This window comes from Bos indicus x Bos taurus, chromosome 14 (assembly GCF_003369695.1).
Source record: "Bos indicus x Bos taurus breed Angus x Brahman F1 hybrid chromosome 14, Bos_hybrid_MaternalHap_v2.0, whole genome shotgun sequence".
Classification (NCBI taxonomy): Eukaryota; Metazoa; Chordata; class Mammalia; order Artiodactyla; family Bovidae; genus Bos; species Bos indicus x Bos taurus.
In genome coordinates, this window is record NC_040089.1 from 27,463,698 (window position 1) to 27,480,714 (window position 17,017).

Consider the following 17,017-nt stretch of genomic DNA (forward strand, 5'->3'; position numbering starts at 1 on the left):
ATAGAAAATTCTATTATGGTTAAGACAGGAAAAGAAATTCCATGGGTACTGAAAGCTTTCACTGTTAAGTAGCAAATATAATTCTCACTGAGCAGTAACAAGATGACATACAGTAAAGTCAAAATTAAAAACTTTTATTATATTTCATTAGTTACAGATGTAGTATCTCCCATTTTTTCATATCCATAAAATATATACAAAATTGTGCAAGAATTTCTTTGTGCTATTATCCTATTAAGCTTAGTATGTAATACCTTACCATATTTGCTATTTTTCTAAAGACTTCAGTGTAAAGTATTTTGATACACACTATGCTATATACTAACAAAGGAAAAGAAGCTGTTTAACAAGCAGAAATACATATCTCATCAGGCCAGATTATATAAAATTTGTATATTAAAATCAGCACCATCTTTTATAGCATAACAGCATGTTAAAATAAATGAAAAAAATATCACCTCTTTATCACAAAACAACATCTCAATGATTAAGACAGGCATTTCTGGTGATAAAAAAGAAGGTCAAGACTTAAAAAAAAAAATCAAGAAATCTGGCCAAAGATTACTAGTTTATATTTTAATGTTACCTTCCAAACATTCATAGGACATTTTGAGATGTTTACTACCACTACTTTATTTCAAAATGAATTTATGTAAGCTTTTAGAAATTCATGCTTTCAAATGGACATGAAATATGTCAAATGATGCTAAAGAATGGCTGTAATTACCATATCTGAAAACAGACTAGGACATTAAATTTTCAAATGCTACGTTCAAAATATAAAGTGCTTTAAATCTAAAAACACACATGAAATGATATTACCAATTAAGAACATCTGTGCAGGAGCTGTATACTTATTTATTTGCAAAAGTAACTTGAAATGTGAGAGTTTATGGAAAAATAATTATGCTATTCATTTCATCCTAACAAGAATATATAGTATGGGAAAACATCTTCCATAAAATGTTAATGATTAACACAGACATTATTAAAACTTAAATATTATTTTGCTTCCAATATTTCAGCACCACTAACTTTAAAAAAAATGTGTACTTGCCTAATAAAACTTTGGCATCATCCACATCAAAATCTCCATCACCATCAGCATCATAGATTCCAAGTTTTCCTACAAGAGGAGAAGCAGAGAAGGATATGGGAACAAAAGGGAAGCCAAATTTAATAAGGTGTTACTACTCCTTACAGTCCTGCATATTAGTTATTAATGCTACCAAGCAAGGCAACTCTTTGCTCCTTTCATTAAGAAAAGTTGTGCTAAATGATAATCTCACTTAAAAATGAAGACAGTTCACTTAGAGATTAAGGAAACATTCACCTAACAAATATAAGAAATAACTGAGATAATATTTTCTTTCAGGGCTTAACAATACCCTGATATTTAATCATTTCAGAATAATATTTTTAAATTTTATTGCTAAAAATATTTTAGATAAAATTTTCAACATATATAAGGAACAATATGGATCCACTTCTAATAGTTACATGAAATTTAATGTTTCTATAGTATAGAAGGTCCTCATATTATCAATATTCAAAACTAAATACCCACAGAGTCTCAAAGACTATATGTAATTCACATCAAGTACAAGTACTAAAAATAAAAGGATAGATTATCTTTAATAATAAGGACTATGACAAGCATCATGAATCAACCTTTAAAAAAAGACTGTTCTGGAAATAAAGTATGTAAAACTGGCCTTTTGAAATTACAAAGAACACTTACAGTTATCTTACTTAAAAACATAATTAGCACCAGTCACCTACTACTAAGGAAAAACAAAAAGACTTAAAACAGACAAGCTGAAAAGCCAATACAAGCAGAGAGTTCCTCCTTCAAAAACAGTAAGTATGAATTTTAAGGCATAATAAAGTTTTATCATCTCAGCACTGTTATGTTCAGCATTTCAAATGTGAGTCAAATACATTCAATTTCCTAAAAACATCCAAAAATCGACATGATTTATAATTCATCACTGGACAACGGATGTGAAGAGGTTTATTAATTTCACATTTTTAAACAATATTTTAAACCACATTCACAAATACAGTATCAGTACTAAAACACTAGTTGGCAACACTGCTGCCATTTCTTATTAAAAAGTAAATTAACACATTGCATAACAGCATGAAGAACTTTGGGAGTAGAATAGGTATGACCAACCTGGACCCTCCCAGGGCCCTTAAGAAAACATTTAACTTGCTATGTCCTACTTAGGAAAATATTTAACTTGCTATGTAGAAGTCTGGTTTACAAAGCACACATATATTGAAAATGATAATAGTGAGAGAGATAAGGAAGTTATCATTTCTATATCTAAGAAAATATAAATGAAAAGCACTGGTCTGCAGTTTAGGCTACATATAGTACAGTTCAAATAACATTAAAAAGAAACCAGAAACTATACTTTCTGAGAAATTTAAAAAGGAAAATTGGTCCTATCACTTACATTCTTTAATGCAAGTGATAACTAAAATAGTAGCCTAAGGGTGCAGTTTTAGAGACTAACACAAGTAGACTTAAAATTCAACTCCAAGAGCCTACCTTGAAGTACCTCTGACAAGTTATAACGGAAGTCCTTTGCTTTGGCTGCATGCATGTAAAAACACAAAATTGTTACTTGCGTTTAAATATTCTGAAATTAATAATGATGACAGCACAAAAAGTTAAAAAACAGTGACCTCTATGTTTTTACATATTTACAATGTTGAATTTTATGTCAGGTGAATTTTACCTCAATTACAAAAAAAAAAAGACTTGATCAAGTGAAACCAAAGAATCATCAAAGTAAAAAAAATCATGAAAAACTGCAGTGATTATGGGGAGAGAAAGGGGAAAAGAGAAGGAAGGAAGACAACTCTCAGAAGTCACACGACAACCTCCTCCAAACAGCGTACAGGGCACACCTACACATGAACTCACACACAGACGTGTCCTCCCACAATTTCAATGAGGACACAGAAGGTATGCTTTGAAATGCTTTCTTTAAGTCAGGGTCTTGCCAGTTGTGTTTATGATCCATTCACAGGTCCTTGAATAAATTCAGTGGCTTATGACCTATTTTAAAAATTCATAATATAACAAAATGGAATAGAAATGATAGACTATTCCATGTCATGGGAGTGTATACTGTTTGATACAATTTTTCTGTGCAAACAGTGTAAGTCTATTTTTACTTCAACAGATCATGTTCAAAGAAGTTGAAAGAAGTTGAAGCCATCACTCCAAGCTAACCCTGCTAACGTCCCCTTTTCTTCCTTCCCTTCTGAGAACCACTGGAAGGCTACAGAAATTAACAGTACTAAAAAGAAACAACATGAAGACCCTTACCTAACACTTCTTCATAATCAACAAGATCAAACCAGACCACAGCTACTGATGTCCAGACTCCGAGCAGTGCAATGACCATAAACCATGTGAAAAATGAACTTCCAGAAAGTCCTCCTTTCCTCCCATTCTTGAGTCCTCCCTGTTTCGTCTCTGTTAAAAAATAAAAGAGGGAAAATGTCATTATATAAGAAGAAAAAGTTTTATTGAACCTCTTTTCACTGAAATATTTCTCCAGGAATTTGATAGTGCTTACAATGCTAAATCACTTCAAAGTTAGTTGTCGTTTAAATTCTTAAATCATGTTACACAAAGATTCTGAAAATGAAAAAGACTTATGGTTTGACACAAAACCACATACCTAAGACCCTAATGTTGAAGTAATGAAAGAAATAAACTACTAATGACTATTTTTAAAATAAAAATTGCTATGTGTGTTCCAAGTTCTGTATCCAAACAACCTAAATAGAACCTCCTTCAAAGTTCAGAGTCTATCAACAGCTTAATAAGACCACAGAGGTAGCCAAACCCTTTTTTCCTGCTCCATTTAGTTTCTGTAGAATCTGGAATACTCTAACTGCCATAGAAAAAAGCTTTCCTCAAAATGCTCCATATTCTTAGGCAGAGAGCACAGAAGGAAGGAAACTATTTATAGGAAATAGAGGTCAGGGAAGAAGAGAAGCCAAGCAGTGCAGTTCAGTGCTCCTTCTACAGAGGATCCACTGGGACCCACAGACACAGGGGAAGGTTTTCAAATCAGTCTCGATGCAGAAACACCTTTGTAAGGTCCTGCTCACCAGAACAGTCAGGTATCACATTTGATACATTTAATATATTTTATGTTGTTGTTCAGTCCCTAAGTTCCGTCCAACTCTTTGCAACCCCATGAACTCTAGCCCACCAGGCCCCTCTGTCCATGGCACTTCCCTGGCAAGAATACTGGAGTTGGTTGCCATTTCCTTCACCAATATTCATTTTAGAGGATTCTAACAACTTCAATCAAGTTTCCTAACTTACAGGGTTGGAGGGCGGGGGATAAAACAGGAGCTTGAGATGAACACACACATACTACTATATATAAGATAGACAACCAATAAGGACCTACTGTATAGCACAGGGGACTCTACTCAATATTCTGTGATAAACTGTACGAGAAAAGAACCTAAAAAAGAATGAATATATGTATATGCATAATTGCACTATGCTGTATACCTGAAACCAACACAACATTGCAAATCAACTAGACTCCAATAAAATTAAAAAAAAAAAAAAGTTTCCTAACTCATTGAACAAAATTAAATAGACATTAAAGACAGCCTAACCCAAAGGAGTTAAAGCAGTAACGTGCTGATGGAAGAAAGTGCCTAGAAAATATTTGAATCTAGCAAAAGTAGACACAAGAACTTGAAAAGAATGGCAGGAAGCCATTTATGATTGATGCTTATTGGTGACCAGACCTTAACTATAAAACTTATAGTCCTTAACTATTAAAATAATCTTTTAGTACAAAGTAATAATGACATTCAAGTTAATTCTGCCATTAATCCATTGTTTCAAACTGTTTAACAGTGCAAAAAATGTATAAAAAATTTTGGAAAGATTTTTATTCAAATTTTTTTTTATTAAATGGATTTATTGCTTAAAAGGTAAATGTCAAAGAAAGGGTAAATGTTACTTAGCTAGAACATGAAATGATTAGCATTATTTTATCCATCCCTTCATAATGTCAAATAAATTAGGTATTACTCCAGTAGCATCAATCTTTTTACTGTTATTATTTACTAATTCATGAAGGAACAAAACAGTAAATTACAGAAAGGTGTCTTTTCTGAACCATCTTTTTAGTGGAACTTTTAAACCGACACCAAATAACACATTCTTCATACGTCACTTTGTAAATATGGTGTGCTTAGTCCCAAAGGGCAGATCGGTTTCTGTCCAACCAAACTAAACAGACCATAGTAAGATAAACCCTTCTAGAGAGTTTAAAACTTCCCAAGCATATGTGAAACTAGTACTCTGCTCCAAACATATTCTGGAAAAACATCTAGTAGTTTGTCCTTCTTTTCTAAGATAAGATGAAGATGGGGCTAGGGACAAGCAGAATTTTATGTGATGAAGGAAAGGCAAAATAGAAGATGTACTCCAGCATCTGATCAATTACATAACTCGAACTATAAGTGAATTACAAATCAACCATTTAATGAGCTTTGGTAAGCATTATTTTAGGGATGTCATATTTATACTCCAAGACTGTATATACATTTAAAGTTTTAAAAAACCATAAAAGCAATTCATCAAACTGATTACTTTTTTGCATTACAGAATATCACACCCTTGGAGCCAAGAACTGTTATAAAAGTGGGTCAGAAGTAACAGCTGACTTTGCTTCACTCTGTAGATTAAGCAATCCATGGAGAAGGGGAGAAGTGCCTTAAAAAAGAACTAAAAATCAGAAACAGATCTCATATTCTTCTTTATTAGGATGGTCAAGTGATCCATTTTCACCATTTATTTAAAACAGTGTTCAAAGCAGAGAGACTCATATTCTCCACACTAATAATAGAATCCTTCCAGTGACTGCTTAGGTAGCTGAGAACTGGAAGCAGTTCCAACATGTCTATTTTATGTTTCTTAAACACATTTTTGACATAATGAGCCAATACAACTTGCCTTCCATTAAAAAGACTATCTTAATTCACAAAGAAAAGCAAAAACAAACACATACAAAAATGTAAATCAACACACCATTAAAGAACAGTTGAAGGTTAATGATTCAATTTGAAAAAACAAAATAAAATCCCTAAGTCCTTTCTTTGCATTTGTCGTCTGCTTCACAAAAATTAGGTCCATTTCCACATATAAGGCTCTGCTTCAGCCAACTAAGTATGTTCATTAATACCAGACAGGAATCATAAAGCCCTTAAATTTCCTAAAATTTTATATGAAATCTAAATGCACACAATTCTTTAAAATCACTGTAATTAAATTCTAAGACCAAGACAAACCACTTGTTCATTTATCTGAAGTTTGTAAAATGTTGTCCCTGATATTACAATACAATAAAAGATATTCTAGGTTAAGACTCTAAAACTTAACATTAATATTAAAGACAGATTGGTCCATGAAAAATTAAACTACTTGAAACACTGAGATCTCCAGGAGTTTGAAATGGAAAACATAGAAGATGCAGTCAAAGCACTTAGCCAAAAATATCTGAACAGCGCACAACTGAAAATCAAGGTAAAAACTGCCGTCTTGTTTCCAAACCACTTTTAACCCAAAGAACAAAAATATAACTTTACCTTCTGCCATTTTGATTTCTTCAATCCATGAATAATATATATGGAAGGAAAAAAAAACCAAAGCCCTGTGAGCAGGTATCAGGCACGACACAGGCCCTTTGCTACCTACTGGCGCTGTGGACAGGCCAGCAGTTCCTTGGGCAAGGCCTCTAGAGCTGAAATTGGACCTGATTGCAAACTCTGCTCACCAGTTATTTTTAGAGGCCTCTTCCTCAGGGCCAAATACTGCTAATCACTTGGGCTGAAATGCTCTGCTAAGAGTATGACAGCCTTTCTCCCACTTCTGGGATCCCTTTCTGAGTTGATCCTATTCCCCAACTCCAAAATCTAAAAAAAAAAAAAATCAAGCATGCTTAAAAAATAAAAAAGAGGAAAAAACGTGCTGCCAGTTCGGGTTTTCTGAAATCAGTCTTCAGTGCTTTTAGCCAAATACCAAATCATTCAAAACTGAAATAAGTCTTGCTATAAAATGTAGCCCCATGCCCAGCAACAGCTTGAATTGACCCTTGGGAATCTAATCCAATGCCTATGTGAAAAGTCCATTATTTAGTTTGTCCTAATGAAACAGAGCCCTAAAAAGTAAGAAATGAATCAATGCTCTAGAATTCTGAATCACAGACAATACCTTCCCAAGACTAATTCCCTCAACAGCAAAAGTAAAGTGACAATAAAAAATTGTTTCCTAGAGAAGGAGGGAGAGAGAGCTGGGGAGGAAGACATGGTGGGCACGGGAGTAGACAGGGAAAGAAGGAACTCTTCACCAGTAAGAAAATCATCTAGGAAACACTAGATAAATCATCTCAGGAAACTGGAAAGAGATTGCATAACTGTATTCTGATTTGTTTTCATCTTCTCCCTACCCCCCTCTCCAAATATTCTCTTCTGGGAAATAAAACCAGCCCAGTTTATTCACTGATTTAAGATTTGTTGTTGTTTTTCAGTTGCTAAGTCATGTCTGACTCTGTGACCCCATGGACTGCAGTACACCAGCCTTCTCTGTTCTCCACTGTCTCCTGGAGTTTGCTCAAATCCATGCGCTAGTGGTAAAGAACCCATCTGCCAGTGCAGGAGATGTAAGAGACGCAGGTTTGATTCCTGGGTCAGGAAGATCCCCAGGAGGAGGGCATGGCAATCCACTCCAGTATTCTTGCCTGGAGAACCCCATGGACAGAGGAGCCAGGTGGACTATGGTCCACAGGGTCTCAGAGTTGGACACGACTGAAGCAACTTAGCACGCACATGTCCACTGAGTCTGTGATGCTATCTAACCACCTCATCCTCTGCCACCCCCTTGTCATACTGCTTTCAATCTTTCCCAGTTTAGCAGCTCACAGACTTCATCAGAGCTCTGATCAATACACTAAATTAATTTAGCACACACTGTATCTAGAGCGAGGCAGCAACCTTTAAAAGTTGTTTATGAGTCTTGAATTTTTTCAGTCAAACTGAATACTTCACACACAAATGAAACAGATAAATGTCCTGAAAAGGAGTCAGCACCTATGATGCCAATATTCAATGGCCCAGAGCCTGGACAGAGTGAACAGAGCAGCAGGGACACCTAAGCAAAACTGACCAGGGTCTTAGGTGCCCTGACCAAGAGTCATTCCTCCCTTCAAGGATCTGTCCTGCTGAAGTCAGTACTGACTAAAATGTTGAATGATAAAGAATCATCTGTTGATAGGGGTTTAAGATAGATCACCAACCATCATACAGATTTCCTAGACAAATATTTCAGAAGCTTCTTTTGTTGTTTTCAGAGAGGAAGTGAGAGTGACTGGAGGCCCTTCTTGGGAACACTGGAAACCAAGCCATCATACTTACAAGTGCGTAGCCCATTTCAGACTCAAGAGACCTCAATTCAAGTTTCAAAACCTTTGATTTGAGGGTAGTCATCAAACATCTGGGCCTCCGTTTCCTTGCCCATAAAAAGTGTCTTGGAGAATTTCTGTTTTGTAAGTTCACTAGTATCATCTTTTTCTAGATTCCACATATAACAGATGTCATATGATATTTCTCCTCCTCAGTCTGATTTACTTCACTCAGTATGACACTCTCTAGGTCCATCTATGAAGATGCAAATAAATGAACTTAATGAGGCCGGGAGAAGGGATAGTTATAGACTTTGGAATGGACATGTACACACTGCTGTATTTAAAATGGATAACCAACAAGGACCTACTGTATAGCACAGGGAACTCTGCTTAATGTCATGTGGCAGCCTGGATGGGAGCAGGGTTTGGGGGAGAATGGATACATGCATATGCATTGCTGAGTCCCTGAGTTGTTCACCTGAAACTGCCACAACATTGTTAACTGGTGATCCCCCAATACAGAATAAAAAGTTTAAAGTTTAGGGGGAAGAAAAGTGTCTTGGCACGAAGGAGGCCTGCAAATATTTGCTGAAGTCATGCATACGGCACATTGTGATTGGAGCCATCTGGACTCATGCACAGGTCTGCTCAGCCCCAATTTACAGCTCTTTTCATGGCCCTGGCCTGCCAACAAGCCTGCAGAGGCCACGAGGGCTTCCTCTCTCCCTTTATGGGCCTGAGCAAGGCCCTAATTCCAGGTGTGGGGCCAAACGTCAAACCGAGACAAGAATCACAGCTACTGAGTATGGGTACACCTCACCCCGAGGATCCTTCCATACAGCTCCAAATAATTCTTCTCCACAAATCTTTATCACATATATTTACACACCCTAGAGTTAACCTTCTCCTTGTTTCTTGCAACAATTTTACAGGTATTGCAGTAAAATATCTTACCTCCTCAGTTTCACAATAATGGCAGACCTGTTACTCTAGATAGGGCCATTAGGATGAAATCTCTCTAAAATAACATTGCTTAAGGAAAAAGAAAACCTGAATTCCAAGTAACTATCTCTTATAATTGTTGCTTGATTGCTAAGTTGTGGCCAACTCTGCAAACCCATAGACTGTAGCACACCAGGCTCCTCTGTCCTTCACTATCTCCTAGAGTACGCTCAAATTCATGTCCGTTGAGTCAATGGTACTATCTAACCATTTCATCCTCTACTGCCCTTCTCCTTTTGTCTTCAATCTTTCCCAGCATCAGGGTCTTTTCCAATGAGTCGGCTCTTTGCATCAGGTGGCCAAAGTATTGGAGCTTTGGCATCAGTTCTTCCAGTGAATATTTGGAGTTGGTTTTCTTTAGGATGACTGGTTTGACCTCTTACAATAATAATTCAATTTATAAAGTCTTTTAAATCAATAAAATTTGCATATAGCAAATCATATCTTTATGACCCTAGCAAAGAGAAATGAAGTAATATTAACTATTCCTTGTAACAGCTGCTGGAACTAATAGCAAACTCCTAGGTTCAAGCAAAGATTAAACTTCTACAGTGTGCTCTGAGATTATTACTGTCAGCCTGACATCACTGGAGACCACAAGAGCCAAGACCTATGTCCATGGAGTCCAGTGCTCTTCCTCTTCTAAAACTGACCAGGTGAAAACCCATCAGGATTCTCACAGGGCAAGAGTGATGACTTCCTCCAAGCCATCCTCCTGATGGCTTACCCAATCAGCTATCACTTACAGTGGTGCTGCTCAAACCAGAGTCACCTGGAGGACCCATCAACACAGATTGCTGGGCCCACCTCACAGTTTCGGTTCTGTAGGTCTGGAGTGGAGCCCAAGATTATGCATTTCTATTGATAACAAGGTGATCTGATGGTGGTCCAGGGACCACAGAAAAAGAGAATCACTGCATCCCTAGTGCTCGGGTCTGGAACAAGGAACTGAATCTGTCTTGTTCATTAATGTACATCTGCCTTGCACCTATTTGTTAAATAAGTAGGTAAATTCTTTCTCGAATCCTTGCTGTTACAGAGTAATCAAACTTCTTCCTGCTAACACTTCAGAAATAAGGGAGAAAAGGGACCCAATAAATATTCCGATAAATGTCAGGTCACTTCAAGCTTCCTCATCTCCAGGAATTTAATGATCCTAAAATTCATTCATAAGTGGAAAAGATCTATAAATTATTAAGAAAGAGAGAAATCAGGGAAAAAGTCCAGTAGTTCCCAAACAATGGTGAGGAACCCCAAATGGTCTAGGACCACGAGCTCATTGCTCTATGTCAGACAAAGTCCTCACTGATCAATCCTGGCTTCGTGACACCCAGCTTGAGCACAAGAAGACCTGAGCATGAAGGACCTGTGCAGTCCATTCGTCAGCCCACTGGCCAGACGCCTGAAGCACCTAACACCTAAGGCACCCCCGACACCTCTCCCCACTGACCCTGGGAAAAGGCATAAAAGACTGGAGGAGTGACAAGGGGCTGCCATGGGTTTTAGAATTCAGTAAAACAAAATGAAGAAAGCCATTTCCATTTGCATCAGGATAAATGAGGAAAAGAGAAACAATTAGCAATAACTATCTAAATCAGCTCCCAAACAATTTTTGGAAACTTTATTAATCTTTGGACCCCAAGTTGGGAACCACTGCCCCAACGTATACTTCTGTCTGGATTACTGCTGATTCACTGCAGAGAGAACAACTGTATCAGAGCACAGGCCCATCAACCCCACCTAATGACTCTGTGGTAGACCAGAACTCCACTAGTAAGAAGCTAAAAATACAACACAAATGGGAGCTAAGCCCCAAATGCTCATGCCAGGCCTAATGAGCAAGTTCCTAAAGTGTCATTAGTTCTTTCTACAGAGAATTTAATAAAGAGAGAAGACTTAGAAACAAAAAACACCCCCAGCTTGTCAATCATTTATCTTGTGTAGGTAACAGCTATTAGTATGGTACTGAAATTCGGTCTCCTGCTGAATCTAGAGTGGTAAAAGGTACTTTTAAAAAAGTGGTGGTGTCCATTCAGAAACTCTGAGATGATGGAAGTTGTTTCAAAAAAATAACAAAAAAAAGTTGTTGTTGTTGTTGTTTTTCAAAACTAAAAACGACAGAAAAGCATAACCCTACTTACTTATGTAGCTCTAAATCCGAGGCAATGAGACTAGGTCACAAAGCCATCATGCGTGACCACCACCGATTTACAGCTGTGTCCCTGAGGACTTTTTGACCTTAATCCATTTAGACAGCAAAAGATCTGCAGCCATCCTTCCCAAGAGCCCACACTTTCTAGGGTGAAAGAATTCAGCATTTACAATAAAGTGCCCAAGAGATGCAAGAAGGAAGTAAAGAAAAGCATTAGCAAAAACTATAAGGAAAGCTCAGGCTTCCCTGGTGGCTGAGAAGGTCAAGAATCTGCCCGTGATACAGGAGATCTGGGTTCGATCACCTGGGTCAGGAAGATCCCCTGGAGGAGGGAATGGTGACCCACGCCAGTATTCTTACTTGGAGAATTCCATGGACAGAGGAGCCTGGCAGGCTACAGTCCATGAGGTTGCAAAGAGCTGGACATGACTGAGCGACTAACACCTTCACATATAGAAAACTCACGTGATAAATTACAAAACATATGCATTTTAAAAATTACAAGAAAAAAAGCAGTTGATGCAATTATGTATCACAATATATTCTGGGGACAAGCTTCAACCTTTTACTAAATAAGTTAATAATAATGAAGCTGATAAAACATAATAAACTAAGGCAAGAAAGCCTGTAATTGTAAATTGCATAGTAAAGAGTTAACTTTACCCAAACAGAGGTCTGGCTTTTGCCCTTGTCTATTTGGAGGTCCCTGACATGTCCTACCCAATAGGACTGATTGGTTTCCTTGGGTGCTCTGGCCAGTGGACAGTCTAACAGTGTGATTTGCAGACTGTATGACTATATATATCAGTTAAGGGCAGCCATGTCCAACACTTTTGCAATCCTATAAACTGTAGCCTGCCAGGCTCTTCCGTCCATGGGATCTTCCAGGCAAGAATACTGGAATGGGTTGCCATTTCCTTCTCCAGGGGATCTTGCTGACCCAGGGATCGAACCCACGTCTCCTATGTTGGCAGGCAGATTCTTTACCCCTGAGTACCAGGGAAGCCCAGTAAGTGATGAAGGCCCAGTAAAAACTCTGGGTACCAAAGGCTCGGATGAGCTCCTCTCATTGGCAATACTCTACATATACTGGAAACTGATGTCCTTGAGGAAAATGGGAGCTTTGTGTTCAGAACCTTCCCCACTTTGCCTTGAGTCTCGTCCTTTGGCTAGTTCTAATCTGCAGCCTTCCACTGCCATTCAATTGCAATGGTGAACAGAGCACAAAAGAGGAAAGTTACCCAGTTCTGAGTTATTCCCACAAACTATCAAGCCTGAGAGTGGCTGTGGGGACCTCCTAGGCTGGCCTTCTAGTGGCCAGCTGGTCTGAAGTAACAGCAGTCCTGGGGACTGGCCCACCCTCAGCCAACCTGAGCAGAAACACAGAAAAGCAGGAAGGGCAGCTACAGAGAAAAGGCAGCAATTACCAAGCAGTGTGCACTCCCCTACCCCACACACCACCCCCGCCTCCTTCCGCTTCCTGCAAGGTGTCCTAGCTTCCTTCGCCTGAGGAGGGCAGGAAGAGAGAACCAGGGTATATACCATCATGCCAGCATCTCACTCAAAAAGGCTGACTGCCAAGCAAGGGATTCGAAGGAGCAAGAGAGGGTAGGGGGCTCTGCCAGGAGTGGATGTCCCAGAGGGCTGGAAGGTCCCACCAGACCTTCCAAAGAACTCACAGGGGAAGTGTTTGGCTGCCTGTCACTGTATAGTCCATGGGGTCTCAACGAGTCAAAACAGGACTGAGCCACTTTCACCTCCACCTACTGTCAACCATGGACAGTTGGTCTTATCAACCAGCAAGAGACTGACAGGGACCAATGAGACGATAGAAGACGGCTTTCCCTCTCTTCCCCTCTCTCCGTCTCCCATCCCCAGCACTCCTTTCACTCCCAACAAACTAGAGCCTGGAAGAGACAAGGACACTGCCCCAAAGCAGACCACACGGAGAGAATGCAAACATCACTTCTCCCACTGCAGGCCCTTCTGCCTTCCTGCCAACAGGAGAGGAGAAATTCTGCACTGAAAATGAGGTCATACTTAAAGCAGACAGACTTCCAGAAATGCAGAGTGACTGGGGTGCTAAGGAATCCACCCCAGAGATGGTCAAGAGCCTCTGCTACCCAGAGATTAATCTAGTCCAACTAACCACAGTGACTGGAGGAAAATGAAGCTTCATGGTAACACCCGGCCAGACAAAGCCTACTAAAGAGAGCAGCTATAAACGTGGCTGCATGTTAGGCCGACACACAAAAAGCTGCCAGGATTTGACTATTTGGGGCCCACAAAAATGGCTATTTCATAGGATTCGAACAAACAATACATGAATATTTGAAAAGTATTTTATTACAAAAATTTCCCAACACACAACGAAGCTGAAAGAATTTTACGTAGAATATTCATATGCATATCACTCAGTTGCGATGATTAACATTTTATTATCTTGCTTACGTTATGTCTATTCATTCCTCAATATTCATTCATGAATCCATTTTACATGTCTAACACATTTCAAATTAAACCTGTAGACACGAGCACACTGCCCCAAGTATTTCAGCTTCTACATCATAAACCACAGTCCAATATTTATCATTTCACATACAATTTACATAAAATGAAATGCCCTAATTTAAAGCGTACACTCCCTGAGTTTTCACAAAAATATACACCATGTAACCCAAATCTCTTATCAAGACACAGAACACGGACACCCTTACCAGCCAAATTCCACAGCAACCCCAAGCCCAGGGACAGCCCCATTGTTTCGCTTTTTTTTTCCACTGGAGGTTAGTGTTGCCTGTTCTTGAAATGTCATTAAAAATGGCGTACCTGGTATATGCTTGCTGCTGTGAGGCCTGTCTCCCTGAGCTTTACATTCTGAGGGGCCATGTCTGTTATAGGCAGGGGTACTGCATGGCTCCCTGTTGCTGGGAAGTATTCCGCTGGACAAATTCACCTGAGTATACCAGAGTATTCTCCTACTGGTAGAAGTCTGAACTGTTGGCAGGCCTTGAGTGTTACAAATAGAGCTGCTGGGAATATTCTTGTGCAAGAACATTGCCTCCATATTAGAAATAAAAGCTTGCGCTTCTCCTGGGAAATAAATACCTAGGAGTGGAACTGCTGGGTCACAGGGCTCAGGCACACTCACTACGGCAAGAAACTGCCAGATCTTTTACTCCAGTGGTTCCACCATGTTATATACACACGAAAAATGTGTAACAGTTCTTTTGTTCTAAGATGTTGTCAACATTTGCTGTGGTCAGTCTTTTTAATTTTAGCCACTCTGATGAGTATGCAGTGGTATCTGTTGGTTTAATTTGCATTCCCCCGAGGGCCAATGTTCCAGCACTTTTCTCCTGGGCTCACTAGCTATTTATTTCTTTTCTGTGAACTGTCTACTCAAATCTTCTGAACATTTGCCTATTTTTTAAAATGTTTTCCTAAGTTGAACTGTAGGACATCTTTGTATTGCCTGGATAATGGCCCTTTAACAGACAACATGTGTTACAAAATTTTCTCCCAGGCTGTGATTGACCTATTCCTTATCTTAAAGCATCTTTTAATGGGTAAAAGTTTCCCATTCTGATGTCTTAACTCGTTAATACATTAATAAAGTTAATGAATTAATTTTCTATGTATTTTAAATATATTACGAAATCGGAAAATGTTACTTAAACCTTGACAGGGTTTCCATGCCTTACGTTCTGAAATGTGACTGATTTCAGCACTTTTACACAAGCACTGTGTGTGTAACACAAACATTCACAGAAGCCACGTTACCGGCTCAAAGTCCGTGCCCGTGAGAAGGACAGTCCAGAAATCAAAGTCCGGGAATGTCAATTAAATGTCTGCTAGCCACCGACATCACAGAGGTAAAGCAAGAGCACTTTGATCATTTTAAGGAATATTTTCATTAGCTCCAATGAGTCACAGAAAGTTTCCAAGCTAGTTGTTTTTCCCTTAAATTTGACGGGATGGATTAAATCTAATTCCTCTACCACCCAACAGCCCTGCCAAGACTGACCTCTTCTTTCAAAAACTAGTGTACTTGTGTTTTTATCTACGTGTTTTCCCCAAACTGCTCATGACTCCACATTTAAATTACCCATCTGTTGTGAAGGAAGAAATCAGCTTCTCTTTACTGTGATTTTTCACCTTATCCACCTCCTAAGTGCTACAGAATATCACAAAAAGCAACATATTTTAGGGGAAAGGCATGTAGTTTACCCATGAGACTTTGTGGAATAAAATCTATCTTAATCTTTTAAATAAAAAAGACATCAACAATTCAAAGGTGGAGTGGGCTGTTTGAAGGATACTTATTGCAATAAACTAGGAAGGTTTGAATATAGACTTAAATCAGTTAACAGTGCTGTAAGTAGTGTTAAACTTTCTGAGTGTGATAATTATATTGTGATTACGTAGGCACATATCCTTGTTTTTAGAGGAAACGTGCTGAAAAATTCAGGAATAACGTATCATGATTTAATTAAACAGTTCAAAGGCAAAAATGGTGTGTATGTATCTAGAGTGACCTATAGAAAATGCAAAGCCATCAAAACAACTAGTGAACCTAAACAAACTTTTCTTATTAACTATCTTGAAGGTCTGAATTTTTTCACACTAAAAAGTTGGGAAAATCCAGATTTCCAGGCCCATTTCTACTCCTGAAGAATCAGATATTCCAGATAAGGTATTCCAGATAAGGGTTAAGAATGTGAAAAGTCTCCTCCCAGGCTAATTCATGATTGGGTTCTGGATAAGTAAAAAAAATTGAAAAATTTTAAAACTTCAAGTTTTAAGGATGCTTCTGGAGACCCTCAAAGAAATCTGATTAGAAAGTGCATTTAGGTAATACTGCATCAGTGCTGCCTTTCTGATGACTCAGACGGTAAAGAACCTGCCAATCTGCCTGTAATGCAGGAGACACAGGTTTGATCCCTGGGTCAGGAAGATCTCCTGGAGAAGGGAATGGCTACCCACTCCAGTATTCTTGCCTGGAGAATCCCATGGACAGAGGAGTCTGTGGGCTACCGTCCATGGGGTCACTCCGCTGAGTCACTAACACTTTCACTTTCACCATGTCCTTAGGAGGGCTCAGGGTAGGAAGCAGTTAAGCCAATTAAACTGTCATGATGTTACCTTCAAAGAGGTCCCAGAGACAGACAGACAGACAGAGAGATGAGAAGGGAAGGAAGATCAATACACAAAGAGAGCAAACGTGGCCAACCGCCAACAGTTGGCAAGTCCAGGTGAAGAGCATACAAGCCTTTCAATGGTCTGAACTTTTTGCTGTCAAATAGGTTTGAAAGTTTCAAAACAAAAGGTTAGATAAATATAAAAATAAAAACAAAATTGAATTGATTTAAAAATAAACGGAAGGAAGGAATGAATGAAA

At 38.6% G+C, this 17,017-nt stretch overlaps 1 protein-coding gene across 12 annotated transcripts in view; it reads right to left on the reverse strand.

The window, feature by feature from the left end:
* ASPH (aspartate beta-hydroxylase) overlaps positions 1-14,698 on the reverse strand; it is a 169,155-nt gene extending 154,457 nt beyond the window's left edge. For 4 of the 12 annotated variants that reach the window (XM_027561049.1, XM_027561048.1, XM_027561046.1 and 1 more), the window contains exons 1-4: positions 14,446-14,698; positions 3,347-3,496; positions 2,561-2,605; positions 1,058-1,126 (exon numbers count right to left, since the gene is read on the reverse strand). In XM_027561049.1, coding sequence (XP_027416850.1) covers positions 1,058-1,126; positions 2,561-2,605; positions 3,347-3,496; positions 14,446-14,683 — 502 coding nt within the window. In that variant the 5' untranslated portion in view covers positions 14,684-14,698. Of the gene's footprint in view, positions 1-1,057; positions 1,127-2,560; positions 2,606-3,346; positions 3,497-6,648; positions 6,807-14,445 lie in introns of those variants that run through there. The other 8 variants (XM_027561051.1, XM_027561050.1, XM_027561047.1 and 5 more) reach the window with 5 other exon arrangements.
* Positions 14,699-17,017: the final 2,319 nt, after the last annotated feature.